General features: G+C 37.8%; 2 protein-coding genes and 1 long non-coding RNA gene across 4 annotated transcripts in view; 1 reads left to right on the top strand and 2 right to left on the bottom strand.

Moving 5' to 3' along the window:
• The window catches only part of LOC136262154 (tubby-related protein 3-like), a 32,175-nt gene extending 31,248 nt beyond the window's left edge, over positions 1–927 (bottom strand). The window contains exons 1-3 of one of the 2 annotated variants that reach the window (XM_066056312.1): positions 576–927; positions 292–343; positions 74–119 (exon numbers count right to left, since the gene is read on the bottom strand). In XM_066056312.1, coding sequence (XP_065912384.1) covers positions 74–119; positions 292–343; positions 576–616 — 139 coding nt within the window. In that variant the 5' untranslated portion in view covers positions 617–927. Of the gene's footprint in view, positions 1–73; positions 120–192; positions 235–291; positions 344–575 lie in introns of those variants that run through there. The other variant, XM_066056313.1, reaches the window with a different exon arrangement.
• A 283-nt stretch (positions 928–1,210) lies between these two features.
• LOC136262157 (transaldolase-like) overlaps positions 1,211–20,194 on the bottom strand; it is a 44,347-nt gene continuing 25,363 nt past the window's right edge. Inside the window, exons 4-11 of the mRNA XM_066056318.1 lie at positions 16,499–16,538; positions 12,240–12,307; positions 12,058–12,189; positions 10,754–10,814; positions 10,517–10,631; positions 7,999–8,128; positions 7,883–7,950; positions 1,211–1,547 (exon numbers count right to left, since the gene is read on the bottom strand). Of these exons, the coding sequence (XP_065912390.1) occupies positions 1,384–1,547; positions 7,883–7,950; positions 7,999–8,128; positions 10,517–10,631; positions 10,754–10,814; positions 12,058–12,189; positions 12,240–12,307; positions 16,499–16,538 (778 nt within the window). The 3' untranslated portion in view covers positions 1,211–1,383. The remainder of the gene's footprint in view (positions 1,548–7,882; positions 7,951–7,998; positions 8,129–10,516; positions 10,632–10,753; positions 10,815–12,057; positions 12,190–12,239; positions 12,308–16,498; positions 16,539–20,194) is intronic.
• Positions 18,864–19,364, top strand: LOC136260962 (uncharacterized). Its single transcript, XR_010703771.1, has 2 exons — positions 18,864–19,117; positions 19,170–19,364. It is a non-coding gene; the product is annotated as an uncharacterized lncRNA (long non-coding RNA).

Raw genomic sequence — 20,194 nt, 5'->3', positions numbered from 1 at the left:
GGGGCAAGCTATCTAGCCTGCTTGACTTTCACATTAGAGAACATGAGTTCACTGAATTAGATTAGATACTTACCAGTGTACATTCTTTGCTGCTTCTTCTTTTGTTCCAGCAAAGCTCTCTAAATAGAATAAATGACAAACAGTGAATCATATCAATAAACATCAAAATTAGTTATATATTCCTAAACTCACACTGATGTTTCTTGGAACACTAAACATTACGTACAGCTAACGCAAAATAGTATATTAACACATTTTCATTACCATGGCGATAAATAAATGAAAACATACTTGTCGATCAAGCTTCTGCTGACGTGACGATTGAAGTCCATCTCCCGATGAGCTAAAATTTCAAAATTTTTACTTTAAAAGCGACGATAGTCACTAAGTAATTATAAAATACGTGCCCATTCCGAAAACAAGAACTACACAGAGTTCCACCAATCCGAATTATCATTATTAACGGTTATTAACACCTCTAGCGATTCCAAAATAGTGTATTAATTCGCACTTCAGCACACGTACACAGGACTTGCAGTTTAACCCAGCAACATTACCGTTAACATTTAGCTCACCTGCTGTACGCTCCCCCACTCGCGTACTTCTCAAACTGCATCACGGTGCCACCTCCAAGACTAGTGCACACAGTTGCGCTTTATTTGGAGTTTTCTCACCATAGTAACGGAATGCAAGGGGGCGGGCGTGTGAGAGTTCAAGGTTCACTTCTTGCGATTGCTGTTATTTTAAGGGGTAGTCACTTCAGTACCGTCTGTTAAAACACTTACGACCGGAATCAAGCGATCAAAGGGCTTTTTTACAATGAATCAAGCGATCAATACGTCCGCAAAAGTGACGATCAAGCACCTTTCAAAGCTAACTTTAGCAACATGATAATTTACTAGTATTTTACGGTAGACTATCAAGAATCAAGGCACTTTTAAAAGTGTAATCAAGCGATCAAGGTGAAATTTCGATGATCAAAATTTCTTGATCCAGGTCGCAAGTGTATCAACTGGCGGTATAGAAGTGACTACCCCTTGTTAGTGTGTAATCATAGATAATAGTATGTGTTCTTATAGGCTCTTTAGCCTTTTACTCTCCCCTGTGAATTTTCACAAATTAATAAAAATCAATCAAATCAATCATATTATGGTGTAAGATGTGTGATCAACTAAATAGAAATTCATTGCAACAAGTTGACCACTAGTGCTCAAACAGTAAACCGCAATTATATTATGCAATAAGGTTGTAGTGTACAGGATTGAAATGCTACATGATAATCAAAAATAGAGTTTACTACTACTACTACTACTACTACTACTACTATCTATCTATCTATTGGTACACTACCTCTAGCAAGTGTAACTCAGTTCTATTGATTTCTTATTGCTGCAATTTCTCACGAATAACTTTCTCCAGTTTGACAGTGTCAGCTGCAAACTTGCGAATTCCCTCAGAAAGTTTGTCTGTAGCCATTTGGTCTTCATTGAGCAGCCATCGAAATTGCTTTTCATCCAAAGAAACCTTTTCTAAATCCAATTGTTTAGCTGTTGTAGTAGATACAATTCATAATAACATGCCAACCATAAATTAAAGTATCTAATAGTTACTTTCTCAAACATAATTATTATATCAAAAATGTATATATTTAGATGTCATACCCTATAGAAGGAGGTTATTTTTGGAACAGAAAATTTCACAGAAGAGGTAAAATCTGAATTTTTAAGGAGTATTTTAAAATCACTAACAGATGCAGTATTCCCACAGTAATGATACTGTTTACCCACTACAATCATTAGTATTAAGCTAAAACTATGCGAGCGAATACAAACTCATGTCAAAATGTTGGATTACATTGAGGGAATTTATTTTCAAAGAATAACAGGACTTGTGAATCTAGTTTTGAAGAGAAGGGTGTCATTGAAATATTTGAATGTCTAAAAATGAAAATTACCTGCTGAACTGTACCAGAGAAACGCATGTCTCCTGACACTTGTAGTTGTAGGCTGGTAGAAGGTTGAACTTACTAGCTTGTAACGAACAATATTACTACTGTAGTTACAGCTGTTAGAATAATGAGTAATATGTAACTTGTTGCTTTTTCCTGTGAGTAATATGTAACTGTAGCGCATTACATTGTGTAGAAGTAACGAGTAATATACAACGAGTTACATTTTTAGACTAATGACCCTAACTCTGTATATATAGTTTGTTAATCAACCTTTTGTTAGAACATAGGTATGAAATACATGTGTAGCTGTCACTCCTGTATTAAAGTATCTCAATCTTGCCACTCACCTATGCAGTAGTGGCTGTGGCACAATTCCTTTTCCCCCTACTGATCTAGATCACCTACCGATCTAGATTGTTGTCGTGGAGTGTTCTGAACTTTTAAGGAGGCGTGGCAAGTGCAGCTTAACAGCTACCTGATGCTACAGTCTGTTAAGAGCCTCAAATATTTTAGTGGCATCTATTATAAATCTGCTCCTTCAAGGAAAGTGTCAATATAGAAAATTAACACCTTGGTATGGTTTCCATGAAGAAGATGATCATTTAATTGAAGATATTGTACTTTGCGTGGGAGGATCAAAGCGATGCCGCGTATCGTATTGTCCATACAGTACTAATCAACTGCATAACTGCACTGTATGAGTCATACAGTACAGTTATGCAGCTAATTGGGCAAATACAGTACAGTTATGTGCTTAATTGGGCAAATACAGCACACTTGGGTAAATACAGTACAGCTATGTGGCGAATATATTTAAGGAATGTTACGTAAACAACACACTGTAAATTGCTAAAACCAGCCAAGCTAATCCTATGAGTTCGTTCTACGGCTAGAAATAGATTATATAAACACTTACTGATCGTCTGATCACGAAACTTTTTAAACACGATACCACTAAGACAGCACGACTGATCATGTGCGTGACATTGTAAATCAATAAAACTAGCCAAACTAATCCTATTAGTCCGTTACTGTATATGACTAGAAATAGATATATGAACACATACTGATATCCATATCACCAAAAATCGTAGCGGTTTGAATACTAGAGAAAATTGCTCCGAGCCAGATGACCAGGAAGTACAATATAACACTTAAAGCACCGCCTTGCTTATGAGTACGAAAAATATAGTACTTGGGGGGTGTCTCGAGGCAAATACAGCACTCTGCTTTGCCTCGAGCTGTATTAGCCTCTCGACACCCCCCCTCGTACTGTATTTTCTGTACACACGCGTGGCAGTGCTTTAACTCTAACATATTGTACTTTGCGTGGGAGGATCAAAGCGATGCCACGTATCGTATTGTCCATACAGTACTAATCAACTGAATAACTGTACTACAGTTATGCAGCTAATTGGGCAAATACAGTACAGTTATGTGGAGAACTTATTTACGGAATGTTACGTAAACAACACACTGTAAATCATTAAAACCAGCCAAACTAATCCTATGAGTTTGGTTTACGGCTAGGAATAGATTGTATAGACACTTTCTGATCGCCTGATCATGAAGCTTTTTACACATGACTCTACTAAGACAGCATGATTGATCACGTGCGTGACATTGTAAATCGCTAAATTTAGCCAAACTAATCCTATTAGTCTACGACTAGAAATGGATCAGTTAAACACTTACTGATACCCTGATCACCACAAGTCGCAGCGGTTTGAGTACTAGAGAAAATTGCTCCAAGCCAGATGACCAGGAAGTACAATATAACACTTAAAGCACCGCCTATGCTTCTGTGTATGAAAATTACAGCACTTGGGGGGTGTCTCAAGGCAAATACAGCTCGAGGAGAAACCAAGTGCTGTATTAGCCTTTTGACACGCCCGATCGTGCCATACACATGCGCGGCGGTGCTTTAACTCTAACATAAAAAGGAATAGCAAAGCACAGAAGGCAGATATTCGTCAGAAAAGAAGGCAGATATTTATCGGACTACAAAAGGCACATCCCACGCTGGCTGGCAGGCAGGCAGGCAGGCAGGCAGGCAGGCAGGCAGGCAGGCAGGCAGGCAGGCAGGCAGGCAGGCAGGCAGGCAGGCAGGCAGGCAGGCAGGCAGGCGAAATGTCGAGTTATGGTAATTAAAGTAATATCCGGATGCCAGTTAGCGTTTTCTTGTTTTAAATGCTGCTGAATGGTGTAAGATTATTTCGTAAAGGTGATTTTCGTTGCATGTGATATTTCCGTGAAATTACATAAGATATGTTTATTAACAATACATTCACTTTTGTACATACATTATCTAAATAATATAATATATACAAGTACACAGAAAATTTGAAAGTTTCAAGTAGAGTAGGGACCCATAGCACATCGATAAAAAAAAAGCTGGATTAGTGCATGATATTAAATCACAGTAAAATAATAAGTAATAGTTGTATCATGTACCCGAGTGATTTGCCTGATATGTACATCCAAGCTTGAGGGCCGTTAGGCCCGACAGTGTGGGTGTACATATCAGGCAAATCACGAGGGCACATGATACAACAGATATGTACCATGTCATGCAGGCTAAGAGCCTGCTGGCGATTAATCACCCAAACCAATACAAGACCGACCACTGAATTTATTATAATTATAGACTAACTAGTGAAATTCGATTATGGGACAGCAACAACTAACGTTGTGACTACGTTTGTTAACATAAATGGGCAAATCCTATGGATATCACGTAAACACTCAATTTAGCGATTTACAAGTGTTTCAAAGTTGCTACATCACTTAAACACTGTTTACACAGTTTTCTAAACATCCAGAGGGGTAAGCTGCGCTGTAGAGTGGTTACCTCGTGATATACAAAGAGTGGGCGTGGTACGTAATCAAACACGCGGACAAGCGCTTGTAAATTACCCATGCCACTAGTTCTCACCTTGAACCTTCGTTTGTCAACTCTTAGGGTGGTAAGGGAGTCGAATTGCCTCCGTCTGAGTGCTGTAGGATGGAAAATCGGCTTCATGGATTTCATCACATGAGCAATAATAACTCCCACAATCGAATGCTGCCAGGATTCTTTTAAAAACAAACCAACATTACCTCATCAGATATCAAGGCCACAGTTTAACTAAAATAAACCATGGCCAGCCATGGTTTAACTTAAATGTACCATGGCAAGCCAGGGTTTATGAGATATGTACCCTGAAATTTGCCTTTGAAGTTAGGTGGCTTCATGGTACATGAAGTGTTATATCCCTACTATGCATTTTTATTATGGTACCTTGAGCACAGTAGGGATATAATTCTTATTGTTCACGGTGTTTCAATATCGTGCACTACTCCAACTTGTTTCAGTACTTTATATCGATGTGCTATGGTCCAGACATGGGGCCAAGTACATGAGTACTTATACTTAAGTACACTTAAGTACAGATTTGAAAGTACTTGTACTTTACTTAAATACTTCCTTAATTTCCCGGTGTACTTGTACTTATACTCAAGTACTTTGCTAAGTACTTGATTGTACTTGAGTACTTAAGTACTTGTAAGTACTGCAAACATTGTGCATAGTTTTTACACAGTGGGTACTTAACAAAATTGCATGAAGGTGCATTGTACAATTCTTCTAGTGCCTTCCCTAACCTTACTATGTATCATGTAGCCACGATTAATGATGTCATAGAATTCTGGCAAATAAAAACAATGCTGCTGCTGCTTAAGTTAGTGTATTTTAAATGTTTAAGAGAGTGAATAGTTGACAAAAACCTGAAAGTACCAACCCCACTAGGTACACTTACATACTACAATACACTGAATACAGTATATATTTTGCTACAGTAAAATGTACTTGTACTTTACTTGAGTACTTCCAGCATGTACTTGTACTTTACTTAAGTACTCTCTTGATTGTCGCCAGAGTACTTGTACTTATACTTGGAAAATTCAAAAGTACTTGTACTTTACTTAAGTACTTTCAAATGTACTTGGCCCCATGTCTGCAGTATGGTCCCTACTCTAGTTGAAAATTCCAAATTTTTCTGTGTACTTGTTTGTTAACTTTTTTCTGTAAATATTATTATTATGACTGGTGAACCCACAAATACCGTATCTGAAATGGCGCTGCGCACCCTAATTATATCAATTATCGTCTGAAAAGTGAAGTATCCATTAGGGCTGGGATGAAGCTTCGAATGTTTCGTGGTTTCAAAGGTTAAGTAAAGTTTGAATTATAAAAGTATCCTTCGAAGCTTCGTAATGCACTCATAGCCTATGAAAGAATTACAAATAAACGTCGTTATCTTCAGCACTTGTGCTGTAAAGCATGAATAAATCTTCAGCACTTGTGCTGTAAAGCATGAATAAATAAACTAGTGTCCATTTGGTTCTACTTCGGGTACTTAGAGATAATGAGTTACTCTCTAGAATTCCTATGGATATAATTACATGAAAATAACAAGGAGAAAGCATCCTGACCACCCGGTAGACTCCTGTAAGCGTTCGAGCGTAAATCGGATGGCTGCAGGTTCGAGGCTACCTAGGTCCAGTCATGGATTTTTTCTCCTTTCTCCAACTTTTCAAACACACCTTAAGTAGTTAAAGTCTAAGTAGCTAAGGTCTTTGAGCGGGCTGTAGGACCAGGTGCCCTACAGACCTTCAGCACTTGTGCTGTAAAGCATGAATAAAAAAAAAATAAAAAAAATAAAAATCTTTATTTCAGCTGCTTATTCGTCTTGCGTGATCAATGTTCGTCTGTTCGCGATCAATTTTCGTGTGTCACGCCCACTTTAAAACCATTGCAGTTCAGCTTGCTACCATAGTTGCAGCCTTAAAACACCTTATAAAGTGATAGATAATGCATTGGAAAACGTACTTTTAGCCAATACTTGGTGTTTACCTATGCATGATTGCAGTACTGAACATGCCCATTTGCAATCAATCGATCACGTTATTCAGTACTGCTGCTATGCACATTCCAAATGCTTACAAACTTATTAAATAAGTTTAGAAAGATAAAACTTAAGACGGATGTGCATAAATACAAGAAAACCTGTAACTTGAAAGCTAACACCGAAGCTTCGAATGTTCAAACATTTTATTAGCAAATATTCGAAGGTGAATTTCAATATTCATCCCAGCCCTAGTATCCATTATGCTTCGTTGTCAGCTATATTCAACTCATTACACAGCATTTTGGATCTAGAACTGTTCGAAAAGCACCTCTGCAACCCATGCATACCAAAAGAAATGGTGCTGTGCACCCAAGTTATATCAATTATCGTCTGAAAAGTGAAATATCCATTACACTTTGTTGTCGGCTGTGTTCAACCCATATGAATCGAGAACTGCTTGAAAAGCACCTCTGCAACCAAAACACCCACTATGAAAAATACAGACAATTTCCATTATGAAGGGAAGCCATAACATGCTATCTCCAAAACGACACTTTTCGCTGTCAGCAAAGATGAATGGGACACAAAGGAGGACACGGGTAAGTCCATGAAGAATGCATTGCACATACCGCGGTATGCCAAAAGGCACTTCTCGGGCTTAAGCAATGTCGAACAGTGAAAAAATCAAGCCCGTAGCCTTAGCCATTATCGAGTTATGCTTGTCTGAAGGCATCAGACAGTCAGGCAGTAGAAAATTCCATTAAATAAATTATTTTAAAATTCTGTAGCAACTTGTTGAAAGCATTTCGGCTTGATCTGAAAGATTGTTTTGGGCCTAACCAATACTGTCTCATCGTCGTCAGGGGTGATGTTATTTCGTGGACCACGCCTACTCCTTTGTGGTCCCTACTACACAGTACTATTACATTGTATAAATAATATATACACACATGTAATATACAGACATACTTTTGTACATACATACATATTATATATGGTACGAGTGAGTACGATGTTACTGTACGTTTGAGCGGTACCATACCTTTCTCAGCATCCAACTGTTTAGTAACTTGCTCAGAAGAGTCCTTCAGTTTGTCCAACAGTGCTGGACTATAACATTCATAATAAAGTAAACAATTTATATAATAACAGACTTACGAGATAGTAAGATTATCACAACCAGCAAGTGCAAGAATCTGTCCTGTGTTACGAAATGATGCTCCCATCACAATAGTCTTGTAGTCAAACTTCTTATAATAGTTGAATATTCTGGTCACTGATTTGACTCCTGTAAATTTCAAAAAAAAAAGAAAAAAAAAAAGTTGATATTGAGCTACTACCACAAACCAAGTGCCTATCCCTTGCATCAAGTATTAAATTAATGGACTTTATCCACAATGACGTCATAAGCACAAGATAGCCACATTATTGGTACAGGTGCTTATGGAGCAATTGTTTTGATCGATCATAGGGAAGGAGATATTGACCTCTAAGCAACAGGTATAGTTACAAAACAATTCAATATATGATTTATATTGCATGCTGGAAAAACATTTGCTTGTTTCTAATGGGTTTTTGTTACTTTATACTCATACCTGTTGGCTACTGGTCACTATATTGCTTCACGAGTGAAATATGATCGATCAAAACAATTTCTTCATAGGTGCCTATACACAAGTCCCCAAATAATGCAGCCATCTTGTGCTCATGACGTCATTGTGGATAAAGTCCATAGAGATTATTATTTTAAATTATTTGTTTTGGATAATGAATGATTATTTATTGTAATTCCACACATATATGTATTTTGTAATTCAATAATTATTTTGTAATTCACTTACCACACCTTATTGTTACTAAGGAAGTGTATCAAACCACTTTAAACCACAAACAAGGCTAAGAACTATCTTTTTAACAGTTTCAAGTTTGTCCATGAAATTTCTTAATTTCCTTGACAAAGTCTTAAGTCTTGTCTTTATCTTCCTTCGCATATGAGAGGGAAACGCCCCTTTTACTTAAAAGAATAATTTCTGGCCCACACTGTCTTTTTTTTGTTCAGCTTATTAGGTAACCTGATCACATTGCATTCAAGAACCAGTTTCATGTATGTTGAGGTGCTCAGAGTACAGCTAACCTGTATGAAATGTATTGCAATGCATTCACACTAATTATTTTAAACATAAAAGTTACTTTGCTGCATAAGTGCAGGTGTGGATGGACATAATAACAAATAAACATACACAAACACATGCAAAAAGCAAAGTAAAACATCTGGCAATCGTGCAAAACACAACTATTTCCACCCAGTGAACCAGCACTGAGATTCCTTTAGTCTTGCGTACTCCTGAGCAGGTATAACCCGCAGGAGGTATCACGGAGAGAGGCCATGGAACCCTACTGTACAGTAAGTTCCAAAACAACTGAAACACCGTTAAGCAAGACAAGGACAGTTGGGCATTTGCTTCCCAAATTAATGCCAGGCCACAAGGTCCCCATTACACAGCTAGGTACTGGTAAAGTTTCTTGCTTAAGAGAACACCAACTTGGCATAACCGGGTGGAATCCCTTTGATTACCAGGCCAATGCTCTATCTACTTGAGTATCATGTATGCATGCACCCATGCATGAACGACCACATGTATGTATGCACGGATGTACGGACACACCCATGCATGAACGTACACACACACACACACGCACGCACGCACACAAAAGGAAGAAATCTCAGAAAATCAGGTGCACGACAACAGTATTTAAAAAACAAACTGAGGCCTTTTGCATATTAGGCATTCAGCTACATATTATTCATGATTGTTGTTACAATCCCAACTAACACTACTAAACAGGAGAGTATATTTTTCATTTTTATGCTACTACTTTTATCAAGAGTAAATTATTTACTCTCTCTTTATGATACACAACACAAAGAGACATATTAGACAGACTGGCCTACATAGTACATACACAAAAACATCTGGTTTTACACAAAAGGGCCTATGACAACTATTAGACAGATTTATGGGGCAAGCATGACTGGGATATTTTACACAATACACACTCATTTCAGTACATGTGAACTTACAGCTGTGGTTAGGCATTAATGACTTTAACACGAAGCAAGATTCAAGCTTTGTCAAGGTAATGATTAGAGTATCCCTTGTCAGACTCCCAGTATCAGGCACAAGAAAGCTGGCATACCACCATAGACGTAGCAAAATATATTTACTGCCGTCTGTGAGTTATGTACTTTCTTTGATGTGGTATGTATTGCTCACCAGTCACAATTATGTTACACAAAAAGTAAACAACAATTACAAGGAAAAATGGAAAAAAGAAGAAATAAGGGAGAAGTCATCTAGATACATGTATACCTATGAAGCTGTAGATATACAGTACTGTACTAGTGGACATTTAATCCTAGTTCAGTCATGGCTATTAGTATACAGTAGATGCAAGTGTAGACAACCTTCCTAGTGCCACTATCTTTTATTTCTATATCCCTAACCAAACTTAAAATTCCTATTTTTTTTGTGCTTGTCTACATACAGGCAATTCATTCTAATGTTCTTAAATTAAAATATCCATACTGCATTTCATTTCCATGACTCCCACCATATTATGGCATTGGGATGACAAAAGCACATGATATCATTATACAGCATGAAACAAACTTTACCAGGGTCATCCAAAGGTTCAAAAGTCTTCTGGTCAGTATTCTTCACATACCAGTCAAAGATACGACCAACAAATGGGGAAATCAGTGTCACTCCTGCCTCAGCACATGCCACAGCCTACATTTGAACCATATTTCTCATGATCACACACACACACACACACACACACACACACACACACACACACACACACACACTATAGGGAGTGTAAAAAGAGGTACAGTAACCACCCTACGTACTTGTGCAAAGTTAAATAACAACGTCAGGTTGCAATGGATACCACAACTGCTCTCCAGTTCCCTAAAAAAGTAATAGTAAATTATAAAGTTATTATACAGTGTACAGCACTGCAGAGATAATTAAACTGGTCACATTTGTCCAGCTAATTAATATAACTACCCACGGGAATGATTCACGGAAGAAAACATTTGCGAAAGATCTACTATTTCCTCATTCACGAGAAAACATTCATGATTTATTGCATAAAGTAATTTAATTGGGTGTGTGCCTTCAATGGATTAATTAATCATGGATAGGGACGCTCGACTATATGGTTCAACACTGACATGTTGCGTACTATGCATACTAGTAGCTATGCATGATCACTGCTTCGCTGGACAATTAGGCATTCATGATAATGATGATAGGTACGCCTAGCCTTGCATGGGGGTGGCACTAAAAGCAAGGCTAAGACACACAATTCCGGCACAGTGAATTGCTGGGCTGCAATTATATTTGCCCCATTTCTCTTGCATGAGAGTAGCACTGATTTTTTCAGTCACTGAAGTTTGCATCTGTGTTTGAATTCAAATCACATGGTCTTGCGCCTCACCGGCTGTCACGCATATATAGCAGTTTAGAGAGTAGCAAGGCGAGTTGCTACCCGCTTGTGCACTTGTTAGACGAATACTGCATCAACTGATCTATGAAAATTTTTTTTTACCTGTAGGAATTTTTTTGCAAGAAAACATTCGCGAATACATCTAAAATCGCGAAATTTGCAAATGTTTTCTTCCGTGAATCATTCCTGTTCTTTAAATGTTATTTTCAACTGTACAAACAAGTGCACTGGGCTTTTGTACATAGTGCCAGTGTGAACATATCCAACCCAACCCAAAATAGCGTATCTGGGCCTCTGGGCATGACACTGATACAGCACTGTAGGTGCAAACATCTTAGAGGGTGTAAGGGCTATGCACCATGTGAAAGTTTCACCCTACATCATAGTAGTACTGTATATTAGGGATCATGAAGGTTTGGGTTTTCTGGCCAAAAATATCACCCTAAAACAAGCTTCACAATACTATGATGTAAGGTGAAAGACTACAATACTAGACGCTCTCATGCTATGCTGATATCTATGAGGGATTTTCCCTCTTGCTAGTACTAGGTTCATATTATCAATGACTGGGATAGCCCGTTTAACACAATACATCCAATTCTACAGAAATCCTTTTACATGAAACTAACAAACCTACTATTACACACCAATGACACTATGCTATGATGTAGACAATGAAATAATCAAGCACATAGTACAAACCTTCCAGCTTGAATACCCTCCCAAGTAGAGCTAAGTTTAATAAGCACTCTATCTTTACTGACGTCTGCTTTTTCATATAATTCAATAAACCTCTTTGCTTTAGCAATAGATGCCTCTTTGTCAAAGGAAAGCCTGGAAAAGGTCAATGGAATCAACAAGTCACTACAGTAAGTACAGCATACCTAGCATCAACTTCAGTTGATACACGGCCAGGAACAATCTTCAAAATCTCTACTCCAAAGTTGACATACTTAAAAAAAAAAGGAATGCCTTTGACTAGTCAAATTTCAGTATCTGTATATAGTAGTTATAGCTACACCAACAAATATCTGTACATGTGAGCAGTTTTAGTTAAACCATATGTATACTGTATACAGTACAGGGTGTGCTGTGCATCCCCACTAGTCAGACAGCTCAAGTTTACTTACTCTAATAGTACACACACCCCTATAATGGTTTAGTGGCTGTAATCTAATTGATGGTGCTGATAGTTCCCATTTAATAGCACTTTCAAAATAAAGTTCTGTTAATCCAGAAGCTGCATGGCTACCATTAATAAAGTCTAAACATGGTGCAGCCACTTATAGGATTGCTAAGCAAAATAGCCAAGCTGAAAATAGGGTGTACCATAACCCTTACACCTGCACAGAACTGTTTACATATTACAGGCATACGTACATGGCAATATTAAAAGAGGTATACACTATACAGCATATTTTGACTCCTTCCTAAGACTACACATTGATCAAAAGTTTGTTCCCTGGACTACTCTTTAGACCATCAAGCTATGGATATCTTCTTATAAAGGGTTTGCTTACACGGCATGTTTTGGCCTTACAGTTTAGTGTTAGGATAAAACCCTAGGTACCATTTAATCCCTATTACATTACCAGTAGAATACTGCGCATTGTGTAGCCACAGGAAGTATGCTTTGTAAGTTACAGTGCTTTGTTTAAGGCACGCGTGTTTTTTAAGTTTAGATCCAGTTACAAATTAACCCTGTAGAGAGCTCAGCTACAACAGATCACCTTGTAGAGAGTTCAGCTACAAACAAATCACCAGAGAATCCTGTAGAGAGTACAGCTGTAGCAAATCACCCTGTAGAGAGTTCAGCTACATTTCAAGTCATCCAGTAGAGAGATCAGCTGCAAACAAGTTATCCTGTAGGGTAATTGGCATGTAATAATATATAATATATATAATTTGTATATAATATATATAATTTGTATAATTAGAGATAAATCAAAAATAGTTAAAGTATTTAAAATATGCTTTAAATATTTTTCTTCTTCCTGTGGTAAAGAAAAAAAGATAGGTTAAAAAGCCTCAAAGCTGGTCTACGGCCGGCTTTGAGGGTATACAAATACAAAGAGAAGTGATATCTAATCCAAACCAAGTGGCACCAAATTCACTACAATTGTCGTTATTAAAATTTTTACCATTAACCTACCATCACAGCCATTTCTTGGCTGCCATCTTGGATTTCACATCTTTTTTCAACTAGCCTTTTTGGGGGCCGCACTCTTTTTTTACAGCTTGGCTGTTTTGGATTAGATAAGTATATACGCGGCAATATTACAACATATATACAGTGTGCTTTGATAAGAGTTTTAAGTACACTGTAGTCTGTTGCTGAACCACATGTGACTATTGTCTGTCTGCAATAACTCTGCATAGCCTTAATTACTGAAGATACATGGTGTCAGAAGTTGTATTCACTGACAATGACTGTTCCTTTACAACCTTCAGTTTTACCAAGGATCGAAAGTAGATTTGAACAATATCAAATACTGAATTGTCAGAGAAAAGGAATGAATGCCAAGCCAGAACACTTCTTTACTGTTTTGGCCCTGACACACATGATATCCTGACTATCACTTATATCTCAGACAAAAATGAGAAAAGTATATCCACCAAAGTTCTAGAGAGGTTTGACAAAAATTTTAAAGTGAGGTACAATGTCTTATTCAAAAGGCTCCCTTCGATCAATGATATGTGAAGCTAGCCTACAACCAATCCGATTACTCCAACTGTTGGAGGTGTAGTGTAAAAATTATGATTTCTGTTGCATTCTAGCCATTGGTGTGCTACCGCGAATTGACACTTTAAACTGCCAAATGGAGGACAAAGATACCGTACAGTAATTTCATGATATGACAATCAAGCTTGCCAGTAGCCTTGGCCATTATTGAGTTGCACTTACCTGCAGGCATCAGTAAGTGATTAAGTTAGAAATTAGATATTTCTACTAAATAAAAAGCAACTTTTTGGAAGCGCACACTGAAGGCTTCTAACCAATATTACCAAGGGACCATGAAGGTAACAGTTTTCTAGTCATTTAGTGTAAACCTTTATGATTCCTACTACACTGTATGTGGTACTGTACTGTACTCTGTGTGTGTATGCATGCAGTGCCAGAAATAAAAATTCGTCATTGACTGGTCAAAGGTCCTAGCAAGATTAAATTTGGTAAGCCGTTTCCAGATTTGATTGGCCATCTTGTGTCCTGGGAACAGTAAGTGGTATGTAGCTGATGTGCTTCTGAGGACAGCATCACAGGATATTATACTATTGGACACCATGAGCAATCCTTCACAGGTCACCAGCATATGGAACACCTAGAAACACTTCTAACTCCACCACATACATTTTAGGAGCCCATTTTCATATGGACTCCTATTAAATTTGTTAATCAAAAATTGTGTGCATTAACTAACTTATTATATGACTAGCTACCTTACAGCATGATGACTAAGATAAAGCACGTGAGCTACGAATATCTATCAGGTTAAATGCCACAGCTTTGGCAATAGCCACACCTCATCTTTAGAAGAAACGTGCTCCAGTACATAGATTAAACGTACTAACCACCACATAACAATGATTCAGCTACAGCAACAACCACTACCATCCTTTACGTTATCCATGCCGAGCCGGCTTACCCTTGGCCATGATTGTGGTGTGATTCATTGTCCGATATTGCTGGTTTCCACTGTTTTACTTCAAGATTACTCACTCAGTATATCCCTGATGTCAGTAACGCGGAAGGGGGCATCACTCCTGGCTAATGTGGCTCAACTGGATCCCGCCAAAAACTAGACACAAGTCACTTTAAATTCCTTCACTCAGTAGACTTGAATATCCTCAAATGTACATAGTCTAAATGCTTCCACTCTTCCAAAGTCTTCACAAAACAACTTAAGTTTAAATCCACCAACGTGTGCACCAAAATATTAGAAGGAGTCTCATGTCGTCTTTGGTCACGTGGTAACATCCTATGGGTTCCCCATCATTGCCGGGACATTGAGCAGCTGTGAGGTACGCTATCAGTTTGATGTGACATCTGTTATAGCTTGCTTGATTTTTAATTTATGAGCTTTTACCAACTGTCTTGCTGCTTGTTGGACGTTTGACTGAACAAGCCTCCAAAAAGTCGGTCAAAACGTGATTTAAAATGGCCGATGGCCAACTGTTATTTCTGGCACTGTGCATGCATGTGTACGTGTATACTATAAATTTAAAACTGCAAAAGCTTGCTCTATATAGTACATACAATACGCATTGAGCTGAGCCCTCAAAAACATTTAACAACTCAAGCATGGAATTACACAAGTTGTTGAAACTTGGCTCATTTACAGTATTGCTCAATCAGCTAAAAATCTTTTCATTTAAATGTCTGACACAACATTTATGACCAATCAAAAATTTTTATCATGGGAAAGCCATCAGTTCACCATCTGTTATGTCCCTTTCCTGAACTCTAAACTAGGGCTGAGCGATACTACCGTTTTAGCGATATATCGCGATATTTTAAAAGTATCGATATCACGATATTTTGTTATTAACTATCGTGATACCATGTCTGTACATTACTGTCATTAAAAATTCATTTGCTATGCGGTACTAGGCCAAGAATCCTTGTAAGTGATAAAGTCTACCCACCTGGTTTCCCCTGCAGAGAGGTGTGAACACCACAACATAACCTCAAAGCATGTGTTACAATAACTGTTACTGTAAACAAGAATGATAGTGGCTAGTTTACTATCACCTATAAGGACTTCCTGCAGGAATGCTGAACAATACAGTATGTAGCAGCAGCTATGATTAACTTATTCATAAGTATCGTGAACTATTCAGTATCGTGAATAGTGGCTTCAGTATCATGAATAGTGGCTTCAGTATCGATCGTGATACTAAAATGGCAGTATCGCTCAGCACTACTCTAAACCCACATGATTAAAAAAAATAAAAATAGGCTTTTTAATGCAGATAACTCTACATGGGTAAACTGTACCCACAGCTCCTGGTACTTTTGACCCTACTAATCACACCGTTGGCTGAAATGCTATTCCTTTTCATGAAAAAAAAATCCACTTTTCTTTTTTTAGCTGTTTTCTCAGGGCTCAGCATACTATAATTGTGCATAACAGTTATCAAATACCAGTTTATCAATAGCAGCTGTAACTTGCTCATCCAAATTACTACAGAACAATAGAACACAAGACAGTAAATAAACGCAACACATACAAAACCAAGTAAACAAATTTAATGGTCAATTAATAAAACAGGCAGCTGACAAGCTGCATGATGTACAGCAATCAAACTAATGTGCAAAGTACAAGTAAGGGGGACTAACTAAACTACTACTAGAGATCCTTCACATTACTAGATGAATAAAAAATTGGAAATTTTAAAATGGGAATAGGGATTGCTGAAAAAAGCCACCAAACAAGAAGGGATCGCTGGGGTGATAATGTAAACCACAAATCCCTATTTTGACTTTCTGTCATAAACCTTTAGTTACATGCTCCAGTCATTTTGAAATGAGTCAAAATAGGGATTTGTGGTTACATTACCACCCCAGCGATCCCTTCTTGTTCGGTGGCTTTTTCAGCGATTCCTATTCCCATTTTAAAATTTCCAATTTTTTATTCATCTAGTTTGTGTACTTTTTTATTAATCCAGTAATGGATTATGGATTTCTTTTGACAATGAAGACTGTTGTGAATAGTGTAATTTTGCATTCTGCATAGTAATGCTTTCAACGTTTCAGTACATACATGAAACTGATCAAATTGCAATCTGCAAACAGAATGAGAGTCTCCCAATATGAGCAATAATTCACATTATACTGGTGCCTTTAATAGCTGTCAATTTAGTGCAAGGGTTGTTGTTATACACTTGACTGCATTATTAGAGTATTTAAGTGACTGCTCTATTAGAGTATTTAATGCACCTATCAATGTAATCCCCGACTACCACTAATACGGGGGAAGGTGGGATTTGCATCACAGAAAATTACTATTCCCCACCTACTGGGGAAGTACTGGCGATGCAAACCCCGACCAAATCTCGACCTGCAAATCCCGGGAACTGGAGCTTGGTGGGGATTTGCATGGTCGTGTGGCTTTGGTCTAGTGATAAGTTAGTTCGAGTGGATTCTGATATGAACGTAGTAGCTAGCACCCGAGACACTACTTCCTAAACTGAATCATACACCTTTGCTGCCTGAGTGAATTTCTATAGCAAAGACAAATCCCCAATATGTCGGGGAAATTTAGCAATTAACTCCATCATCCCCGACCTTTCCCCACCCTCAGCCCATATCAGTGGTAGTCGGGCATTACATTGATAGGCGCATTATATGGATAACTCACTACGTACAATAATCACGGAGTGAAAAACCACCTTGCAACAAAGTCTTCAGCACAGATCAAGCTTCCTGGCCTATACTGAGTTTAATAAAGACAGACTCTATTAGCCACAAGCAGTGCACACCAAAAAACCTAACCATGAGTGCAATCTTGTATGGCTTCTCGTGCATAATGGCATTTTGGCAAGAAGAAATGGCCCAGTTTGGGCTATTTCCATCCGAAAACGAGAATATACTAATTTTGCATTCTGCATAGTAATGCTATTAACATTTCAGTACACACATGAAACTGATCAAATTGCAATGTGGATACAGATTGAGAGTCTCCTAATATGAGCTACAATTTACATTACTGATACCTTTAATAGCTGTCAAATATTGTTGTTATACACTTGACTGCATTATTAGAGTATTTACGTGACTGCTCTATTAGAGTATTTAATCTGGATAACCCGCCCAAGTACAATAATCACGGAACGAAAAAAACCACCTTGCAACAAAGTCTTCAGCACAGATTAAGCTTCCTGGCCTATACTGAGTTTAATAAAGACAGATTCTATTAGCCACAAACTCTGAGTGTGAGCTTGTATGGCTTCTCATGCGTAATGGGGTTTGGGCTGTTTCCATCTGAAAACAAAATCAAAAATAGGTCATGGACATGAGGAAGGACTCAGTAAGCACGGCTATATAGTTTTTAGCACGAAAAAGTGGATAACTTTTGCTGTACATGAATGAAACATAATAATATTATGAATAATATGAATAATGACTAGACATATTAAAAATAAGAAATAGGGATCGCTGATAAAAGCCACGAAACAAGAAGGGATTGCTGGGGTGGTAATGTAAACCACAAATCCCTATTTTGACTTTATGGAGCATTTATAGAGAGAATAGGGATATGTGGTTTACATTACCACCCCAGCGATCCCTTCTTATTTCGTGGCTTTTTTCAGCGATCCCTATTTCTTATTTTAAATTTTTAATATGTCTAGTTTGTGTATTTTTTCCCAAATCCATTTATGGATTATAAGTTAATTGGCACAATAGTGTAGTAAGCTAACAGATTCCTCAGTTTAAAAGGTTAAGGGTGCTAGCGGGTTTTTGAAGCCATTCAAGGGACAACCCACATAACCACATACGGCTGTTACATCATAATTGGCATACTCAAAGTATCCGTGTTAGGCGGCTGTGTTTTGCGCCAAAGGAATTGGCCAAGAAACAGCCTGTTTCGTTTGAAAACCATCACGAAAATGATCGTCTGGGTGTCCAAGAGTGAAAATAGAGTGAATTAGCCTGAAAGTTACTGCTAGTTTTGAAGATACGTGCGAACACAAGCCGAGACACAAGCTGATTTGTAGCCAACACACGTTCTTCCTGCGTTTTCTCGAGTGATAGTGTACGCTGGTAAGTTATATTTGTATTGTACACCTGTTCTTAGGTAGTGACGATGTTCCAGCTGGATTTATCACACATAACAAGACACTGACGGTGTGTTACGAGGCGTTACCTATCGAAGAGCAGGCTTGGCGACTCCACAAGCAACAGGAAGGTGTCCCAGTGTGTAAAGAAAAGGAACAAGAGCTTTTCTTTTGTTTAGAACTTCATTTATAACTGGTTATTTGATAAAGTTGGCATTTGTGGTTTATTGGAATTTGTAGTAATAACTGGTCGGCGTGCGCATGTTCTACACTGCATTGTAAAAGGCGATATTCTGGAATACACGATAGTCGGATCTCTACCAAACTTTTGGTGGACCATCAGTGATAAATTTGTAAACTTTTAGCGCATGGAATTATAATTGTTGTGATCCAGCACGGAGTTACAAGGCCCGGAAGTCGAAGTTCGCTCGCGGGCACTCACTCTTTGTTTTATAACTCAAGAAAGAAGAAGTGCAAAGACAAATCCCTGCGCTAAGTTTCCACAAGTTTGTTGAAGAACCTTCACAGCGAATTTGATGCCTGTGCAAGCAGCCAGTATCTCGGAATAAGAAAAATGTATGGGTTGACTTTGAGGGACTATAGCGCGTGAATGAAACAAGGTACAATCTTATACTTTGGTCTCTGTATAGTAGAAAGTTAGGTCAATCTTCGAAGCAGTAGTTTAGATTTCTGTAGCTTCCTTTTTGCCTGTATCAAAGGTAAAAACAACAGCATTTGTGTGGCTTCAAAAAGGCGCTAGCACCCTTAACTCAATAACTAGATATCTTAACGCATTATTAATTTTGTATTTATAGAGAGTCAAAATAGGGATTTGTGGTTTACATTACCATCTCAGCGAAATTTTTAATATGTCTATTTTGTGTACTTTATTCCAAATCCATTTACGGATTATAAGTTAATTGACACATTAGTGTAGTAAACTAACAGAGATCCCTTGGTTTAAAAGGCTAACTCATTAGATATCTTAATGCAATATTAATTATGATAAAGACTGTATTTTCATCCTGATTCATTTGTACACACACAAAATATAAAGCAGGAT

Source organism: Dysidea avara, chromosome 7 (genome assembly GCF_963678975.1).
Source record: "Dysidea avara chromosome 7, odDysAvar1.4, whole genome shotgun sequence".
NCBI classification, from domain to species: Eukaryota; Metazoa; Porifera; class Demospongiae; order Dictyoceratida; family Dysideidae; genus Dysidea; species Dysidea avara.
The sequence above is the reverse complement of the archived record's forward strand: the minus strand, read 5'-3'. Positions and strand labels throughout refer to the sequence as shown.